The 17,879-nt window shown below is 43.3% G+C and overlaps 1 protein-coding gene across 1 annotated transcript; it reads left to right on the top strand.

Annotated features, from left to right (window-relative positions):
* Positions 1–6,700: 6,700 nt before the first annotated feature.
* zdhhc3b (zinc finger DHHC-type palmitoyltransferase 3b) lies at positions 6,701–17,745 on the top strand. The gene is made up of 7 exons (XM_070985357.1): positions 6,701–7,073; positions 10,928–11,259; positions 11,747–11,871; positions 12,752–12,848; positions 13,042–13,123; positions 13,333–13,463; positions 14,750–17,745. Exons 2-7 carry the CDS (start codon positions 10,957–10,959, stop codon positions 14,906–14,908), a joined length of 897 nt encoding a protein of 298 aa, XP_070841458.1. The 5' UTR covers positions 6,701–7,073; positions 10,928–10,956; the 3' UTR covers positions 14,909–17,745.
* Positions 17,746–17,879: the final 134 nt, after the last annotated feature.

A 17,879-nucleotide genomic window follows, 5' to 3' on the forward strand; every position in this document is an offset into this window, starting at 1 on the left:
GATGTTGGTTGAACTTATTTTATCAAGTTAGGGCAACATTATTATTTTTTCTCATGCTTTATTGCCAAGTTACTTGAGTTTACAGAAATTGCTAGATTTCAGAATTTTAAGCAAAATAAAATCTACAAAGAATCTCCATGAGAATTAGAGAAACTAAATATTAACCCAAGAAAAAATAGCTGAACAGACAATTCAATAAGGACCTTTATTTAACCCCCAACAAGTCCAACTTCAAGCAGCCTTGCTTCAAAATAAGTGTCAATGGATGTCAAGACATCAAAAAAGACCTTCCTTAGGACATATTAAAAAAATAGCCCTTACACCCTCGAACACACTTTTGCTCCCAAACTGAAATTACACTGTTCCACACATAAATAATAATAATAATAATATAATACATAAAAAGAAGAGCACCCATCCTTTGGGGAAAAGCAATAACTCTCCGAGTTCAACAGAATCCTTTCTGAGTGAATGTTCAGAGTTGCTGCAGTAAATTCAATTCAGTTCAATTCAATTCAATATACCTTTATTTGTCCCGCAAGGGGAAATTCCAATGTACAGCAGCACCAGTAAAAGATAGAATTAGGTAAAAAACAGCAAGTATATACAAAAGAGTGTAATAAAAATAAGCATTCTATAAAAATAAGCACTATTAAATTATAAATTGTGTTTGCGGACTGTTAGGTACAGGATGAATTGCACAGATTATTGAACCAGTTATTGCCCAGATTATTGCACAGATCATTTACAAATGATTTACAGATAAATGCACAGATTATTGCACCAGTTTTTGCCCAGATTATTGCACAGGTAATTTACAGATGATTTACAGATAAATGATCAAAAAATTACTTTCAGCAGTTCTTGTTGTGTAGTCTGACAGCTGCAGGAAGGAATGACCTGCGATACCGCTCCTTCACACACTTTGGATGTAGCATCCTATCACTGATGGAGCTCCTCAGTGCAGTGAGTGTGTGTTGGAGTGGGTGGGAGTCATTGTCCTCCTCTCCCCCCAAATTGCAAAGATTCATAAAAACAAACAAAAACATGTATCTGAGAAACTTGCTCAAAATGTTGAAAATGAAAACATTCAAACATTACTGAAATGTGGATTAGTGTTCCTCCAAACAGAGCAATAGAAAAGTCAGAAAATGAAAACAAGGTGGACATATAATGGGCAATTAGTGTGCGCTGGTTCGGCGAGGAGAAACACTTGCAGGACCACCTTATTGAGGGGCAGTTGCCCCAAACAGCACAGCCTACACTGAAGTGAAGTAACCCTGTACAGAAAAAAGAAAGAAAGAAAGAAAGAAAGAAATACAACCATTATCAGCACAAAACACACTAAGTTCAGTTTCCTTAATGTGTATGTGTATTTTTAGATGTGCAAAATACTGTGCATCGCCACAAATCTCTGAAAAATTGCACAGTTCATAATTTAAAACTTCCAGATTTTAATGTATCCTAACATGAAATAAACACGACTTTATTATAAAGTGGACACACTTGGCCATGTCACTCATCTGAATGGTAAGTGATTACATTGTAAAGACAGAAGCCACATGGCACAGCACTGACAAGACAGCGAGAAAAGAGAGCTTCTCATGAGTGATGTGTGTACCGTTACATTTTGTATCCATGGCAACGCACAGTGGTGGCAGCCATAGACATAATATACGTAGACGCCTCATTATGTGCTGGAGCGTAATCCAGCATCGCCGCCATATTGGGTGGGTCTCTGCTAGCACCAGAGCCAACCAAAGTCAACGTAAAGAGAGCAACTATGCCCCTATTTTATTTATTTATTTTATTTTATTTAGCTTCCCAGCCCCATTTGCAAGCTTAACAGGGTAGTGTAAGACACTGGAATGACCTGGAATTTTAAAGCTTACTTTTTCAGGCCTTAAAAAAAAATTAAAGGAGGAAAAAAATGTACTGACCAGGTATATATGGGAGCTTTGTATGTATGTATGTATATGTGTTAAAATCAGTGTATATCACAAAAATCAGCAGTTTCAGGTCAGGCTATTGTGGAATCTTTGTCATCCTAAAGCTGTGAACAGTTGTTTAAATTTAGACATCTCAGGCCAGAAGGTGTGTGTTTGTGTACGTGTGTGTGTTTGAAAGCAGCAGTGGACTGTGGGCCGACACATGATGTGTTGGCTAAAAAGAAAAAAAACCTTCCTCGTTTTGACAGTTTGTTTTGGTGAAGTTTTATTCCAACACAACTGAACTAAACTAAAAAACACTTACTCAAAGTTTAATACGCATGTCAACAGGTTATGTGAGATGTCTGGTTTTTGTGTGTGTGTGTGAGTGTGTGTTGTGTGTGCGTGCACGAGTGCATGTGCCTAACTTTACATTAAATATACTCAGCGCACAAAAACAGAAATGAAGAAATTCTTGTGTTATTGGTGTGGACAGAAGGGTCATGATTTTGTGTGTGTATGAGTGAGTGAGAGAGAGAGAAATAAATTCAAATGAACAATCAAACTGTTTCTTTATTAAAATATAAAATTAATTAATTTATACATTTATTCATATGCCATACCATATGTCTGTATTATGCTCTTTAACAAAGTATTTCAGCATCAAGCATGTGTTTTTAATGTGTGACAGCGTCCTGTGTCATAACTACATCTCTGCCATTTGTAACAAACCAAACCAAACCATGTGAAAATCGGGTAAAAAGTTGTGATTATAGTAGTTGGACATACACCTTCCTCCGTAGAAATAAATGCACTGGGGGCGCATGGGAGACCCATCCAAGATGGCGGCCGCGCTGAACGTCAGTTCCAATAGGAAGCGTCAGTTAATGAGGTGTCTACGTATATTATGTCTATGGTGGCAGCTTCCAGCTGGAGATCAGACCCGGGTTTTTTTGGTCAATAGGAAAGGAGCTATATGCCGATCGTTAGCGGGTCGACTAGCATTAAAAAACCCTTATTTCATTGGGGAAGCGGCTCATAGTTACCGGGCTGACACGTTTTTTTTTTTTTTTTTTTTTCTTTAAACACGGTCGACCCGCTTTCAAACGGCATAGGGCTCCTTTCCCACTGGCCAAAAAACCCACACGCAGCCGGTGGGCAGTTCACCCCCACTGCTGCGCGTTGCCATGGATACAGAGTGTAACGGCACACCTGAAAACAATCACCTATAAGTACGTGTTTATACAGCATCTAACTCTACATAAAAAAATATCCATACACTACGGCGGTGGTCAGTGTTTTTCCACTCCTCTTCCTGGTGGAACATAAGTTGCTCTGTTATTTCGCTGCCTTGTCAATCCTGTGCCAGGTTGTTTGAGTGAGCAAAGCCTCTTGTAAAAGTCGCAACGTCACGTATATTAGCGGGTTGACCCAGGTATAATATTCCCACAGTTGACACATTTTTCCGTAATAATAAAGACAAGTCTCGCACTGTTTCACTCCTATAAGAGTACACTGTCGGTGCCGAATACTTGTTACAGTCGAATATGAGGCTCAACCCTACATTAGCTTACTGTTTCACTCTGGCGGCGCTAGCTAGCTAGCGCTACATGCTAAAGTATTTCCGAAAAAGAACGAACATGAAATATTCATCACAGGTTTAATATCTTGACGGATCATTTGAGATGGAGAGACATTAGACGACCAATGCACATTACCAACAGATGAACTGACTAAGCTAAAATATTTTTAAATGTACTTACTGGACGGCTCGGCTCCAAGGTAAAAAGATGGCGGTCGGCGCGTGACGTCACATTGCGGGCGCATGCGTGTTGGTTGAAATGGCCACCCTTTTCTGAAGTTAACTGAATGGATTATCATGGGTTTTTAATGAGTTTCCGCGCTTTTTTCAAGTTGAAGTTGTTTGAACTCTTCTTGCTTTGTTGCAATGGGCAGAGTTCTCTCAGATTGACAGCAATAGTCCTTCTGACTAAAAGCCCAAATCCTTTTTAACAGTGTAGTTCCACTGTGTCCCGCTCTGAGCTCACGCAGAAACCTGAAATTTGACTTAAAAGTGTTCCTCGATACCGGTCGGTGAATCTTCTTCACACATGTACACGGACAGTCAATCTGGTTGTATGTGAACGTGCAGAATAGCAGACCCCCACCTGCCCAGCAAGATCACGGTGCGGGGCTCGCCGAACCCCAGTCAAAAATCCACAAATTTAAAGTTATCTCGCTTTTTCTCCAAAATCTGCGTCGGTCCGCGCGTTTCGATCTGGGAAAGTAATCAGTAGGCTCTGCTGAGTAATTCGGCTTAAAGAATTGACCATGAGAAGGTTTTTAAAGTGTTTTTTCAGTGCTTCATCAATTGCTTGTTAGATCAGGCGAATTGAACTCCGTTCGTCTATGGCTCATCGAAGCTATGGCTTGTTGGGTGCTTCCTGACATTAACGGATCATTAATGTAGCGTCTTAGCTGACATATTTCTGTTCTATATTTGTCTTATTTTGTATGGGGCAGCAATCTCTCCACATAATTGGCTGTTCAAGGTCAATTATAGGTAGGGTTGCCACCCGTCCCGTAAAATACGGAATCGTCCTTTAATTGACAATTAAATGCTGCGTCCCGTATTGAACTAATACGGGACGCGATTTGTTCCGTATTTTCACAAATGTCCAATACACATGTTTGTCACACACACAACAACAACACTAAATCTAACAATAATAAACAAACTAAAACACAGAAAATACTAAGGCCAGCAAAATTGTCGTGAGGGGATCCACGCAGGACCCCGGTGTGCGTCTGTGGCTGTGTCCCAATTCAGGGGCTGCATCCTTCGGAGGACCCTTCCTACGCGGCCCACGGAGGACCCGGCCCATGGAGGACGCGGAGGCTCCTCCGTGGGCCGCATCAACCATCGGTAAATGGGACCATAGACATATACACGCATGTGTCTATGAATGGGACCATACGTAGACGCCTCATTGACTGACGCTTCCTGTCAGAGCTGACGTTCAGCGCGGCCGCCATCTTGGATAGGTCTCCTATGCGTCCCCAGTGCATTTATTTCTACGGAGGAAGATGTATGTCCAACTACTATAATCATCACAACTCCTCTAATTTTTACCCGATTTTCACACGGTTTGGTTTGTTACAAACGTCAGAGATGCAGTTATGATACAGGACGGTGTCACACATTAAAAACAAATGCTTCCATGCTGAAATACTTTGTCTTTGTTAAAGAGCATAATACAGACATATGGTATGGCATATTAATAAATGTATTAATGAATTAATTTTAGATTTGAATAAAGAAACAGTTTGATTGTAAATTTGATTTCTCTCTCTCTCTCTCTCTCTCTCTCTCTCTCTCTCTCTCTCTCTCTCTCTCTCTCACACACACACACACACACACACACACACACACACACACACACACACACACACACACACAAAATCATGACCCTTCTGTACACACCAATAACACAAGAATTCCTTCATTTCTATTTTTGTGCGCTGAGTTTATTTAATGTAAAGTTAAGCACACAACACACGCACAAAAACCAGACATCTCGCATAACCTGTTGACATGCGTATTAAACAAACTGTCGAAACGAGGAAGCGAGGAACCCACCCAATATGGCGGCGACGCTGGATTACGCTCCAGCACGTAATGAGGCGTCTACGTATATTATGTCTATGGAAGACTCCGCCCAGCCGCTGCAGCCAGGCTGAAAATATTTCACCAACACGTGAGGCATACCGAGAAAAACGGGACACTGTTAAGACAACTTTTCTCAGCGTGTTCAGCCTATTAATACACAAATAGTAAACTTTTTCTCTGTTTGGTGTTTACAATGCACAGACCCCGGCTCAGATTTAATAGTTCTCAAATATCCACTGCAGCCACAACCCCTGATGCTACATCTGATTATAATGTTTCTGCCCTGAGTCATTATTTTCAGGCAGTTGTGGCCGCATACTGGGGCCTTAAGTGGGTGAAACTAGCCTTTGTCATGATGAGCAGACAGTTGGTTCAGAGAGAATAAAAAAGGAAAATTGAAGTTTAAAAAAAAAAAGCCTCTGTCAGTCCTCCATCTGTTGTTTAACACCATAGTCACCACTGAACACTGTTTTTGTTTAGTGCTGTTTTGAAGGCATTTCCAGAATAATCAAAAACTCTCACAGGATTGAAAATGTGCTAAATGTAAAGCCTGCAGATGTGTCAACTGTTTTAACCAATCAAACAGAAAATCAGGCATATCAACTGACACCATAAGGCCCTTAAGGTGGGTCTGCTTCATTACCTGAAACTACCTGTGTCAAAATCTGCTATAAAAACAATCGATCACTTCAGCAACTTGTGTTTAATCAACTTGCCACAAAGCAAACCAGGCCCCACACACTAACATAGAAATTGTGCATAGATTGCAAAGAGAGGTCAAGCAATTATTCTTATGATTTATTTTTTTTTTGTTTGCCAAGAAGCCTTCTAACATCTTAATCAGCGTTGGTAAGTGTTGCTAAACACTTACTACAGGCTTTTTAAAGAGCATCAAACTGTTATATTAGTTTAGCTTGGGATATTTACAGAATATCCCATTTTCACATTTCTCCATGTCAGAGACAACTATTTAATTTATCCCCAAATGGAAGTGGGAGTTTTCCTCACATCAGTATTTGATTGAATCAGCTTTCATTGAGGGCGGTGCGCAGCCTGAGAGAGCGTGCCGCCTGATAGACGCAGCTCAGGGCGGAACGCCCATGTGTAACGGGCGAGGGTGTCGGACTTCCTGGTTCTGCTCTACGTTGTGCTGTCCCGCTGCCAGCAAAGCTTTCTGGATCTAAAAGAGAAGGAAGCTCCGAAGTAGTTGGGCAAACGCTTGCTTTAAGGCTTGGTCCCGCGGTAGTTAGCATACGAACGGGCGAATTTACACCCCGTCGAAACCGAGGCGGCTGTAAAAGCGGGAGCCGAGCCGCTGAGCTGTGGAGGGAAGCTGCCCGCAGAACAGTGAGGTTAGCCGGGATTGCGCTAACAGACGCGGCGGCGGAGGAGACGCTCTCGTTTAGGCGTGTTTTAACTTCCAGCGCCTCGAAACTACGCAAGAAACTTTCTCCAAGAAGACGGGAGACGGCGAGGTATGTGGTTAGAAAGCCAGCGTCAGTGTTACTCCTGAAAGTTGAATGTAAGGTACGCTGTGCGATTGGTCAGCGGTCAGCTCTAGGAAATCCAGGTTTCATGGCTCCAGATTCCAGAGTTACTTCCTGGTCGGTTTTATTGTCTTATAACTTTCTGGAAGTGTGTTTATTACGGTCATACAGTGCCATAATAAATATCTAGGCCTTAGCATCATTTCCTCTGCATTTCAGTCTTCAGGGAGGTCAGAGGTCATTTTAGCCAGTTAACAGGATCCCTGGATCCCTGCTCAGAGGCATTTTAGAGATTTTAATATCTTCTTTCTTGCCTTAAGTTTTCCAACATATTTCAGCTTACCTTCATCATCCTCTGAATGAAATAAACCAAGCTCAAAAGGGCAGACATGTATTCACTGGAGCTGGATTTATTAGAGCCTCGGATATTTTTCTCAGAGGTCGGTGGAGACCAAATCTAAGTTAAAAGTCAATGAAGTTTGGGCTTGAAATTGTCTTCACAGGATGCTCATGTGGCTCTGGTGGTCCGAGAGCTGTGACCTCATTTCAGTCATTTTTAAGCAGAAAACATTCACAGGCTACAGCTTCTTTGCTTTCCAAGTTGCCAATGGAGGTTATCAATGAAGTGAAATCATATGATATATCGACATACCCATAAACCATTGATTGAGTATCTGAGGCGTTGTCTAAATTAGGGCTGCACCAATCCCCATTTTTCAGTTCTGCTCTCATTCATGAATTTGGATCTGCTGATACTGAGTACTGATCAAAGAGACTGGGGTCATCCTTTCATGTGTTCAGCACACGGACGTAAACATAGAGTTGAATTGATAGATCAGCCCCGTTGTCACTGATACCTGATCCTGCTGGCTGAGTCAGTATCGATTCAGTGAAACTTAAATATAAATCTGGCATTTTCACGTCCTGTATCCCGTCTGACAGAGGTGGAGGAGGCATTTCAGTCTGGTGAGCGCTTCTGCTACAGTCAAGTCAGTCAAGTCAGTCACTTGTGTTCATTGACAAACCAGCTATTCACTTTAGGATCGTTCTTCAGTCTGCACAAAAACAAAACCAGATTTATTTGACAGTTGTTAATGAGCTCTGTCTTTGCAGTTAGTTTCGCTCCAGGTCTTTCTTTTCATCATTGAGTTCGTCTGATCTGTAACTCCACAGGTTTTAGGGCCATCAGAGCGTCTTTGTTTCAGATGGACTGAAATGCTTAAAGCAGTCCACATAACAATTACCAGCCGTTATCAAGTGCCCGTATCATCACGTGAACTCATAGTGATACACACACACACACACACACACACACACACACACACACACACACACACACACACACACACACACACACACACAGACACAGGAACAAGTTTTTCTTGAACTGGGCAGCTCCCACCAGCTGAATCAGATCTATAGCGGTAAACAGGCACATGGTTTAATGGTTAGCTGGATTGGTAAAACAAAGCCTGTTTAACAAGCATTTTGTTTGATCAGAGGATGTCGACATTTTCACCTCAGAGTTGTAACCTCACATAAATTGTGCTTCAGGATATAATTGCACCCAGTTTGCTACAAGAACTGAATTAAAACATAAGGCGAGGTGTTGTATGATGTGATTATTATTGCCGAGCAGCATGTAAATGTTGATTGACTGATTCACCGACACGGCTGGTGCAGAGATCTGAGAGCTGCTGTAACGTGTTAAGCTTTGTTTGGCGTGACTTTCCATTAGGAATGAGCTGAAGTTAAAAGAAGCATAAAATGGAAATATTACAGTACAAGCACCTCAGAATTGTACTCATGTGCAGTATGTGTGCAATTATACGTACTTTTACTGTTTACTGCCACTGGTGCCGAGGCAGATGGTACAATAATCCCAAGCTTCTCCTGAAAGTGAGAGCCGAGCACACGCCAGACCTCCAGCGTGACCTCCCACAGCGGCCGACTCCCGCTGTGTGATGACAAACGTGGTGAAAAGGGCCTAGAGGCTGCGCAGCAGGGTTTAGGCTGTGTTTTAGAAAGGTCATTCCAAGCAGGAAGGGCATTTTTAACAAGACAATGCCCCCGTCTCTGTTTCCAGAGTCGGATCGCTGGAGAGGTTGCAGTCACACAGGTGGATTAATTCAGGTTGTTGGGAACTGACGCCCGTCGACACTCACAGCTGCCGTCAGTGAACCGTTTGCCTCTGCTGAACGACCTCAGGCTGGGAGTCTTATCTGAGTTTTCATTTCGAGACCTGTTGTGTTGCGCTCGTTGTGGAATTCCTGCCTGGGTTTTTATCATCCTTATCACTTCCATATTTGTTTTTCCTATTGTAAAGCAAAAAAAGGTTAGTTTTCAAGAGAAGGCGAGTATCAGCCGCAGCTCTGTGAGGCTGCGTTTAGGCGCAACGGTGCTTTGAGCTAAATGCTAACAGGAAGCTAACATGTTGATGTTTAGCAGGTATGAAGTTTAACATGTCACCATTGTAGGTTATTGCTAATTAACACTAAACACAAAGTACAGCTGAGGCTGACAGGGCTCTAATTAGTCATAAACCAAAGTATTCGAGTAATTAAAACTTTAGATCTGGTGGTGGCGCTGAAGAATGATGTATGTAGCAGTGTTAGGTGCCATGTGTCCTGGAGGAAATTACCCCAAAAAACAGTGATTTCCAGACACCAGTATATAGCAAATTTTATGGCGATCCATCAGTCCACTCAGAGGCACAATTGTCCCCTCGAGGTGGTGCTAAAGGGAAACTTATAGGATCACCAAAGTGAGAAGGATTCATCCTCTGGGAGCCGTCAGTGTCTTCTGTTTTAATGAAACAAAGCCCAACACAGAGTAGTTGGCGTAATTTATTTTATTCCGCTGTAAAAAGTGAAACTCACCGGCTGAGATGAGGTGAAAGAAAAGCATTAGGATTGGTGGCGACACCGAGGGGTGGATGTCTTCAGCAGGTTGATCTTGAGGGAAGACGGAAAAGACGATTGATCTGAACGTGGGCCGTAATGGACCATGAGATGTTTGAGCTCAACCCAGAGATGACATTGATTCATTTTTCACCCCAAACGTGCAGAAAGAACGCCGTATCGTATCGTTCTGATTAAATTTTCTGTCCTCAGGGAAGCATGTTTAACTGCCAGGATCATTGGCCAAGCACTAATTAATACGGACATAAAAGTGAGATTAGGCCATCGCTCAGTTTAACCTAATGGATCAAACGAATCCTCAGGAATGACCAAGCAATTTGATTTCACTCATTATAAGCTTAGGTTTGAGTGAGGGGGTCCAGCCGTCCTCTGGGTATAAGCTGCCATATTCCACTCTGTGTTATCTGCATATAGCAGCGAGGCCTATTTTTGGTTTTCTGACATTTTGTCCCTTTGAAGTCACATCATCTCAGCCTGCACACACTCCGACCTGCTCAATAGCTTATTCATGAGCCCCGTCTCCAAACAGAGCTGGACACACACTCAGCGCAGGTCATGATAAATGTGTAGGCCGTTTTGTTGGAGCATTGTTTTGACCAAATGGTAAAATACAGTTTTCAAATCCAGCAGCAGCCTCTTGTTTCTGCTGGGCCTGCTGGGATTGGACCAGTCAGCGCTTGCAGTCACCTCAGACTGCAGAAAACATTTTATAAACCAAATGATTGATCCAGAAAACAGTCAGCAGATTAATGGATAGTGAGAATAAATGTCAGTTGCAGCCTTATGCTCATACCTTCCCTCGTCGACATGTGCTCGCTCCACATCCGGCACCTAATTCTCTAATTCCCTTCTTCTTTCATTTTCGGCCCATCGCTCCGCTCCCCCTCTTCCTCTCCATCTGCCTCTCATCGTTCCTCGCAGTATGTGGTTGGAGTCACGGACACTGTAGGATGAAGAGCCCGGCGCACCGCACCAGGGACATCGAGCGGCAAGCTGGCTACCTGAGGCCTGAGCACTGCGCCCCTCCCCCGCCCCGCACCGGCTCCGACACCATGTGGTTCATCCGCGACGGCTGCGGCATCGTGTGCGGCGTCATCACCTGGTTCCTTGTCTTCTACGCCGAGTTCGTGGTGGTGTTCGTCATGCTGCTTCCTGCCAAGAGCGTGTTCTACAGCCTTTTCAACGGGGTGATCTTCAACGGCCTCGCTTTCCTCGCCCTCGCCTCTCACGCCAAGGCGATGTGCACAGACCCGGTCAGTCAGACGCTGGATAGCAGATTGGTTACTGGACCAAAGGAAAAAGCTGAATCATTTATAGGCTTTCATGCATGTTCATATGAGCTGTGTGATGCTGTAATGACGCATGACACCCAAGATAAACTTAAAAAATGTACAAACCATCTTTTTGTAGCTTTCGCATGTGTCAGAATCTAGTTTTGAAACCTTTTAATATTTCAGTTTTTCAGTTTTCTTCCAGTCTTTATCTTGGCTGCACAATGCAGTTCAATTCCATACAACTTTATTAACCACTGAAGGTAAATTGATTTTGGGCATAAGCAAAAACAGACATATGCACAGACAGGCACAAGTAAAGGAGGCTGCTGTGAGGGTAAATTTCCATCATTAAGGAACTCTCTTGCAGCCAAATGAATGACTCAGAAACGCTGTAAAAAGATTCTGCAGGAAGAGAAACTACAGCTGAATTCCTTATCGCTGCATCTTTTTTGTCCCCCTCCCCCAGGGAGCCGTGCCTAAAGGGAACGCCACCAAAGAATTCATCGAGAGCCTGCAGCTCAAGCCGGGACAGGTGGTGTACAAGTGTCCCAAATGCTGCAGCATCAAGCCTGACAGAGCTCACCACTGCAGGTACAGCACTGTGTGAATGTGTAGGACAGATTACAGTTCCCACTGCAGACTCTGCAGCTTTTAAAGATGTGGGTCTGGGCGGGTGGAGAGTTCTGCTGAAGCCTGCACCTTACAGAGTGAAGTCCTGAAGAGGCTCTCACCGGGGGCTCCTCTGCTCGTCTGTGTTTGCTCCCGCACCGGTTCTCCTGCCTCCCCCGTGTCGCTGTAGAGTAGCTGTGAAGCATTTCCCTGCAGACTCTGCAGCCTGATAATAAGGAGTCCCCTCTGTGGCTGCTCAGTGGTTTCCCCGGGATCTCGAGGCATGAAAAGCACAAAAACACTGCAGAGTAATTGAATTGTAAAGCCAGTGAGTCATTCGGTCTCAGAGGCAAGAATGGGAGTGAGTTTGAATGAAGCAGGTTTTTTTTTTTTTTTTGACTATTATTCGTCATCCTTGTGGGTGGTGCAGATGATCCGCTTGTCTCCAATGGCCCATGAGAGTAATATCTTACACACAGGGAGGCAGCTTCTAAATGTGGATTTCCCTCAGACAACAAAGGACGCGGACAGACTGGCTTTGACTTCCTGCTTTGTCACACGACTTGAGTTTTCAACCGGCTGCACTTCTGCAAGATAAATCACCCATCACACACACTCAGCACACACACTGACAGACACGGTCCAGCCCCCCTGACTGAGAGCAGTCTGTTCCAGTCTCTCACATCAGTCAGTGTCAACATGGCCGGGGATTAAGCTGCTGAAGGAGGACTGAGAGTTTGTCTGTGTCAGTTTGTGTTTTGATTTACTCTGGAAATGGCTGAATATACCTCAAAGTAGCCTTTAAAGATCTCAGTTTGCCCGTTAGATTTTTCATCCCTGTTATGTGCACGTGTGTCCACAGTGTGTGTAAACGCTGCATCAAAAAGATGGACCACCACTGTCCCTGGGTGAACAACTGCGTCGGAGAGAACAACCAGAAATACTTTGTGCTCTTCACGGTGAGTCTTTAAACGCCAGAACACGTTGACAGTTTGATGAACATGATGAAGCAGCAAGAAGTATTTGACTCTTACTCTGTATATATATTTACTGTATAAATCTGACAGCCTGAATTTGAATATGTTCAGTATGAAATAGTTTTTGTCTTAACACTAAATCTATGCTTTCTTTTACTCTTTCTTTTTCCTCCAGATGTATATTGCACTAATATCTTTCCATGCGTTAGTCTTGGTGGCCTTCCATTTTGTTTTCTGCATTGAAGAAGACTGGACAAGTAAGTAACTTACTGGTGCAGTGACCAGGCAGTGGGACTCTATATGTGTGCAAATAGAGCTGATTATACCCCCCAAGAGAAAAAAGAGAATGAAAGCTGCATGTTTTTGTACCTTCATTGTTTATTTGCTTATCTCCTGTTAGAGCATCGACTCTGCAGCTATAAGGTTGAACGAGGTTAATCTCTCTCTGCTCTTCCTCCCTCCCCAGAGTGCAGTAACTTCTCCCCACCAGCGACTGTCATCCTCCTCATCCTCCTCTGCTTTGAGGGTCTCCTCTTTCTGATCTTCACTGCTGTCATGTTTGGGACCCAGGTCCACTCCATCTGTACCGATGAGACGGTGAGTGACAGCAGCAGCATCGTCACACCTGTGCACCTCCTCCACACGGGCTTTCAGTTGCACCATGGTTGAGTTTAGGCAGCCGGGAGGGGAGTAAAGAGTGGAAGCTGTCTTTTAATTTGGAGAATCGGCCTCCGAGCCTCCGTCAGCTGCCCTCCACCCAGCTGAAGTGCCTTTAAGCAAGTCACTAAATCCTAGCAGCTGTGTGGAAAAGCAGCTGCACTGGCTCTGACCTTCCCTGCAGGCTGCTGCGATGTTCACTCCACCTTACAAAAGACATTTCCTCACCGAAACAGCCATAATGACCAGGTCCGGTTGAACGCTTGTTGCTGATGTGAGGCAGCAGCAGTGGGAAATGCTGGTTTTGCACGAGCAGTAACATAAAGCAGCGTCAGCGATAAATAGTGATGTCAGTGAGATAAAGGCACAAACAGGGACGCTGCATTACATGCTGCATTGTCTCCTGTCAATCTTTTATGAGTGTGAAGGACATTTAAGTCCAGCACGGGAAAGTAAAAGAATACAACATAGAAAGGTAATAATTGCTAAATATGATTACATTTGATGGCTGTTGCTGAACAAGGCAGATAATAAATAGCATCAAAAATAGGAAAATCTTAAGGATTGTAAATTTAAAGCACCAACCATAAATCTCTCCTCCTTAATTTCCTGTTGACTCCCCAAGAAAATCATAAAATACTCCAAAAAAAAGTTAGAACCATAATATGAGGAACAGCAGACACACTGCAGGGTCAGTGATGCAGTGAAGTGAATGAGGCGCTCGTGTCGGGTCGGTCTATAGTTCACAGAGCAGCTCTTGACTTCTGAAATTCATCCTGTCTGTTGTTCAGTAAATCAGATGTAAGTAGGAGCAGTTAATTCACTTTCAGCCTCCAGGTAGGTGGAGATTAGTGCAGTTTCTCATAACGTGTGCTCAGACCACCCACGACGATGACTCACAGCGTCGTAATTTTCACTACAAAGATCATCTATTTCAGTCACTTTCAGTCTAATATGGCCGACAGTACTGCATCTTCATGTGTGCATGCTGTTCTTAGACATGATGAAACGCTGAGAGTGAGTCACCCAACCCTGATTAAGACCTCCGAGAGACACACAAAAGAATGCAAAACGTGTTTCATTTTTAATCCCTTGCGTCGGTTATTTTCTGCTGGTACATTAAAATTTAAATGCACGGCTGCATGTTCACACATATATCTGCTCTGAGCGTGAACCAGGAGCGCAGACTCACGTCTCCTCCTGTTTGTTACATCATGTCCCTGCAGGGTATCGAACAGCTCAAGAAGGAGGAGCGACGATGGGCCAAAAAGTCAAAGTGGATGAATATGAAGGTGGTGTTCGGCCATCCGTTCTCTATAGCCTGGCTGAGCCCCTTTGCAGCGCCTGACCACGGCAAGGCAGACGTGTACCAGTACATTGTGTGAGAGCTGGATCCCTGAGCTCTGCTGCTGTGGACTTAGACTGATCAGTCCTGGTCTGGCCTCCTATTGGCCGGACCTCAACGAGCATGAACTCCTCTTCACCACTTCTTCCGTTTAGGAATATTTCATTTATTGATATTTCAGGGTGTTCTACTGTAAGCTATTACATTTGTCAAAGTATGTTTATCTTTTAACCGCTTGTCACCTTCTTTTCATGTCATCGTTTCCCTCTTGGTGCTGACTGAGATTAATGAGGTGACAGCTTGACAAGAAGCACTTGATGAGAGCTGGCGAAACGACACCAAGGGACTAAGTTCTGCCTTCTCCAGAGTCAAATTTCCTGCAGTATGTCTGATCATTTCCTGCTTCCAAAACTCAACAATGTGAATCTGAAACTGAAGTCCGCAGCCCGGGTGCCACGATGGACCCCGGGGTTTGTCTTCCTGTAAACACCGCTGTGATCCTGTCGCTTCTCCATCCGCTGCGTTTCTGTCGTTGCAGTCGTCTTCTGCGGAGCGCCGCGGATGACTTGCCTTTCTGTTATTTTGCCTTAATGTGACAGTCAGGGTGAGGCAGGATCACATTGGTTGTTCGAATTAGTTTGTTGGATCCTTATTTGGTGCCAGCTCACTGTGAAGGACAAAGGTAGCCTCGCAGTGGCCAGTCAAACTTATAATCCTTAAGATTTCAGTCCTGCCTGATTTGGCGGCAGCCGTGGTTACTGTGTGACAGTAACTGTAAGCAAGTGGGACTCTGATGCTACAGCAAACACTCGTGGAGCAGCTGCTTTATCAGAAACACAACAGAAGAGCAACTGCTGAGTTTGTTAACAGTGCAGCCAAACAATCTTGTTTTAGTAAATGGGTCCATAATTTGCTTTTTTTTTTTCCATCACGTTTTTCCAGTGATGTGCAGTTTCATCCACCGTTATCTGAATGTCACAACCCTGATTCCAAAGCAGTTTGGACGCCGTGTAGAACACGAATAAAACAGAATGCTATAATTTGCTAATCCTTTTTTTGACATAGTGTTTGAGCTCATCAGCTTCATTGATTTTTGTAAATATCTGCTTATTCTGAATATGATGCAGCAACACGTTTCAAACACGTTGGGTCAGGAGCAGCTAAAGACTGGGAAAGATGTGGAACGCTCCAAATACACCTGTTTGGATCATTCCACAGGTAAACAGGCTCATTGGTAACAGGTGATAGATCATGATTGGGTATGAAAGGGCCATCCCGGAAAGGCTCAGTCGTTCACAAGCGAGGATGGAGCGAGGTTCAACACTTTGTCAACACATACTACATGGGCTCAGGAACACCTCGTAACACAGCTTGTTTACAAATGACTGCATTCAGGTTTTATTTCAGATTAACAGAGCGACCCAACTTTTGGAATCAAGGTTGCACACGTCCAACCCAAACCCTAAACTTACTCTAAATCTAATCTTAAATCAAGTCTCAACCTTCAAACAATCTGTTGACGATGTCAGTACCGTCATATTTGACATTAACGCACCTTTCTGATGTGATTATTAGCAGTTGGATGCAGAAATATAAACAGTTAACGGCACTAATTCATCCATCAGGTGCCATAAATCCAGTGCAGAAGAAGAGGGTGCAAATAGAAATTAAACAAATTATGTAAATTTGAATTTTCATTGTTTAAAATGTGCACGAAAACACATGGATGGAAGCGCACTGTGTGAGGTTGATATCCATGAGGTAGAATTAAAAATGCAGTATTATATGCTTAGATTACATCCTGTCAATACATTTTGAATACAGCTTGATAATGGAGGCCACTAAGAAAGAAAACCACTACAAAGAGGGGGTGATAATTCATTTACTCTGAGCTGATATCGCTCGAAACCACAAACCGTATCAAAAAAGTGGTCTGAGTTCATGAAAATCTTAAGGATTATAATTCAAAATCCCACATCTGACACTTGACACTTGTTTCTCAGCTTGTACAATAATGAAAGTTGACGCTTCAGTTCAGGTATCTCCTAAAGTTTGACCAGCGTCCTCCTGTTGATCGTTTGATGTATTAAATCGAGCCGACCTCTTTGCATGAAAACCATTTCCATCACAGTCACCAGCTCAGATGGACAGTCAGGGAATAAAGCAATACACGTTGCTCTCTGAACCCACTGACCCCAAGTGTAATTCGCACGCTCTCAATTGATGGAATTTGCCCGTGGATAAGCCAGTTTGTCATAGATTGTAGTTGTGAGCCTGACTGAAGTGGAAAAAAGCCTTACAGGAGAAAACGTGCACTGAGGCCTGAAAGACTTTGGTGGAGTTGCACATGTTAATTGTCGCAGCTGTGGACAGTGCTGGACCGCCCAGTGTGAAGAGACGAGTGTTGAATTTACCTCTGGTGATGAGGTTTTGATGCAGGTCGGAAAAAGGCTGCATCAAAGCATTTAACGCTAAAAATGCCTTTGCCCAAACGTGTTGGAAAGCCTTACTGTAATTCTAAAATGTGCTTTGAAGGCGATGAAAGGACATATTTGATCATGGTGCCAAATTGACGGCGTAATAAAAGGAGGCATTGAAGTGACCATTTCAAGTAGAGCAGAGGAAGTCAAGAGTGACATTTTCTTCGGCTTTAAAAATCACTGAGTTTTGTACAAAGTGTTAACGTCATATGGGGATGATATCCAGTTTACACATACAGCACCAGCTTTCTTCGTTTTTCTTGAATTGTTCAATATGTTCTTTGTGGTCAGGTATGAAAACCATTTGTAATACCGTGGACCACATTAGGGTTTTGTTTTGTTTTTTTGGATGTGTTTGTTTCAAGGGGAATGAAATAAATCTATATATGTGACACAGCTTTCGGTTCAGTTTATCAAGTTAATGTTTTGGTAAATAGATTGTCCTCTTTAAATTCAGGGACATATTTGATACTAAAGTGTGAAACAAAAACAAAGACTTGAAATGAACAAACTCCAACAAAATCTGACAGC

This window comes from Chaetodon trifascialis, chromosome 17 (assembly GCF_039877785.1).
Source record: "Chaetodon trifascialis isolate fChaTrf1 chromosome 17, fChaTrf1.hap1, whole genome shotgun sequence".
In the NCBI taxonomy this organism is placed as follows: Eukaryota; Metazoa; Chordata; class Actinopteri; order Chaetodontiformes; family Chaetodontidae; genus Chaetodon; species Chaetodon trifascialis.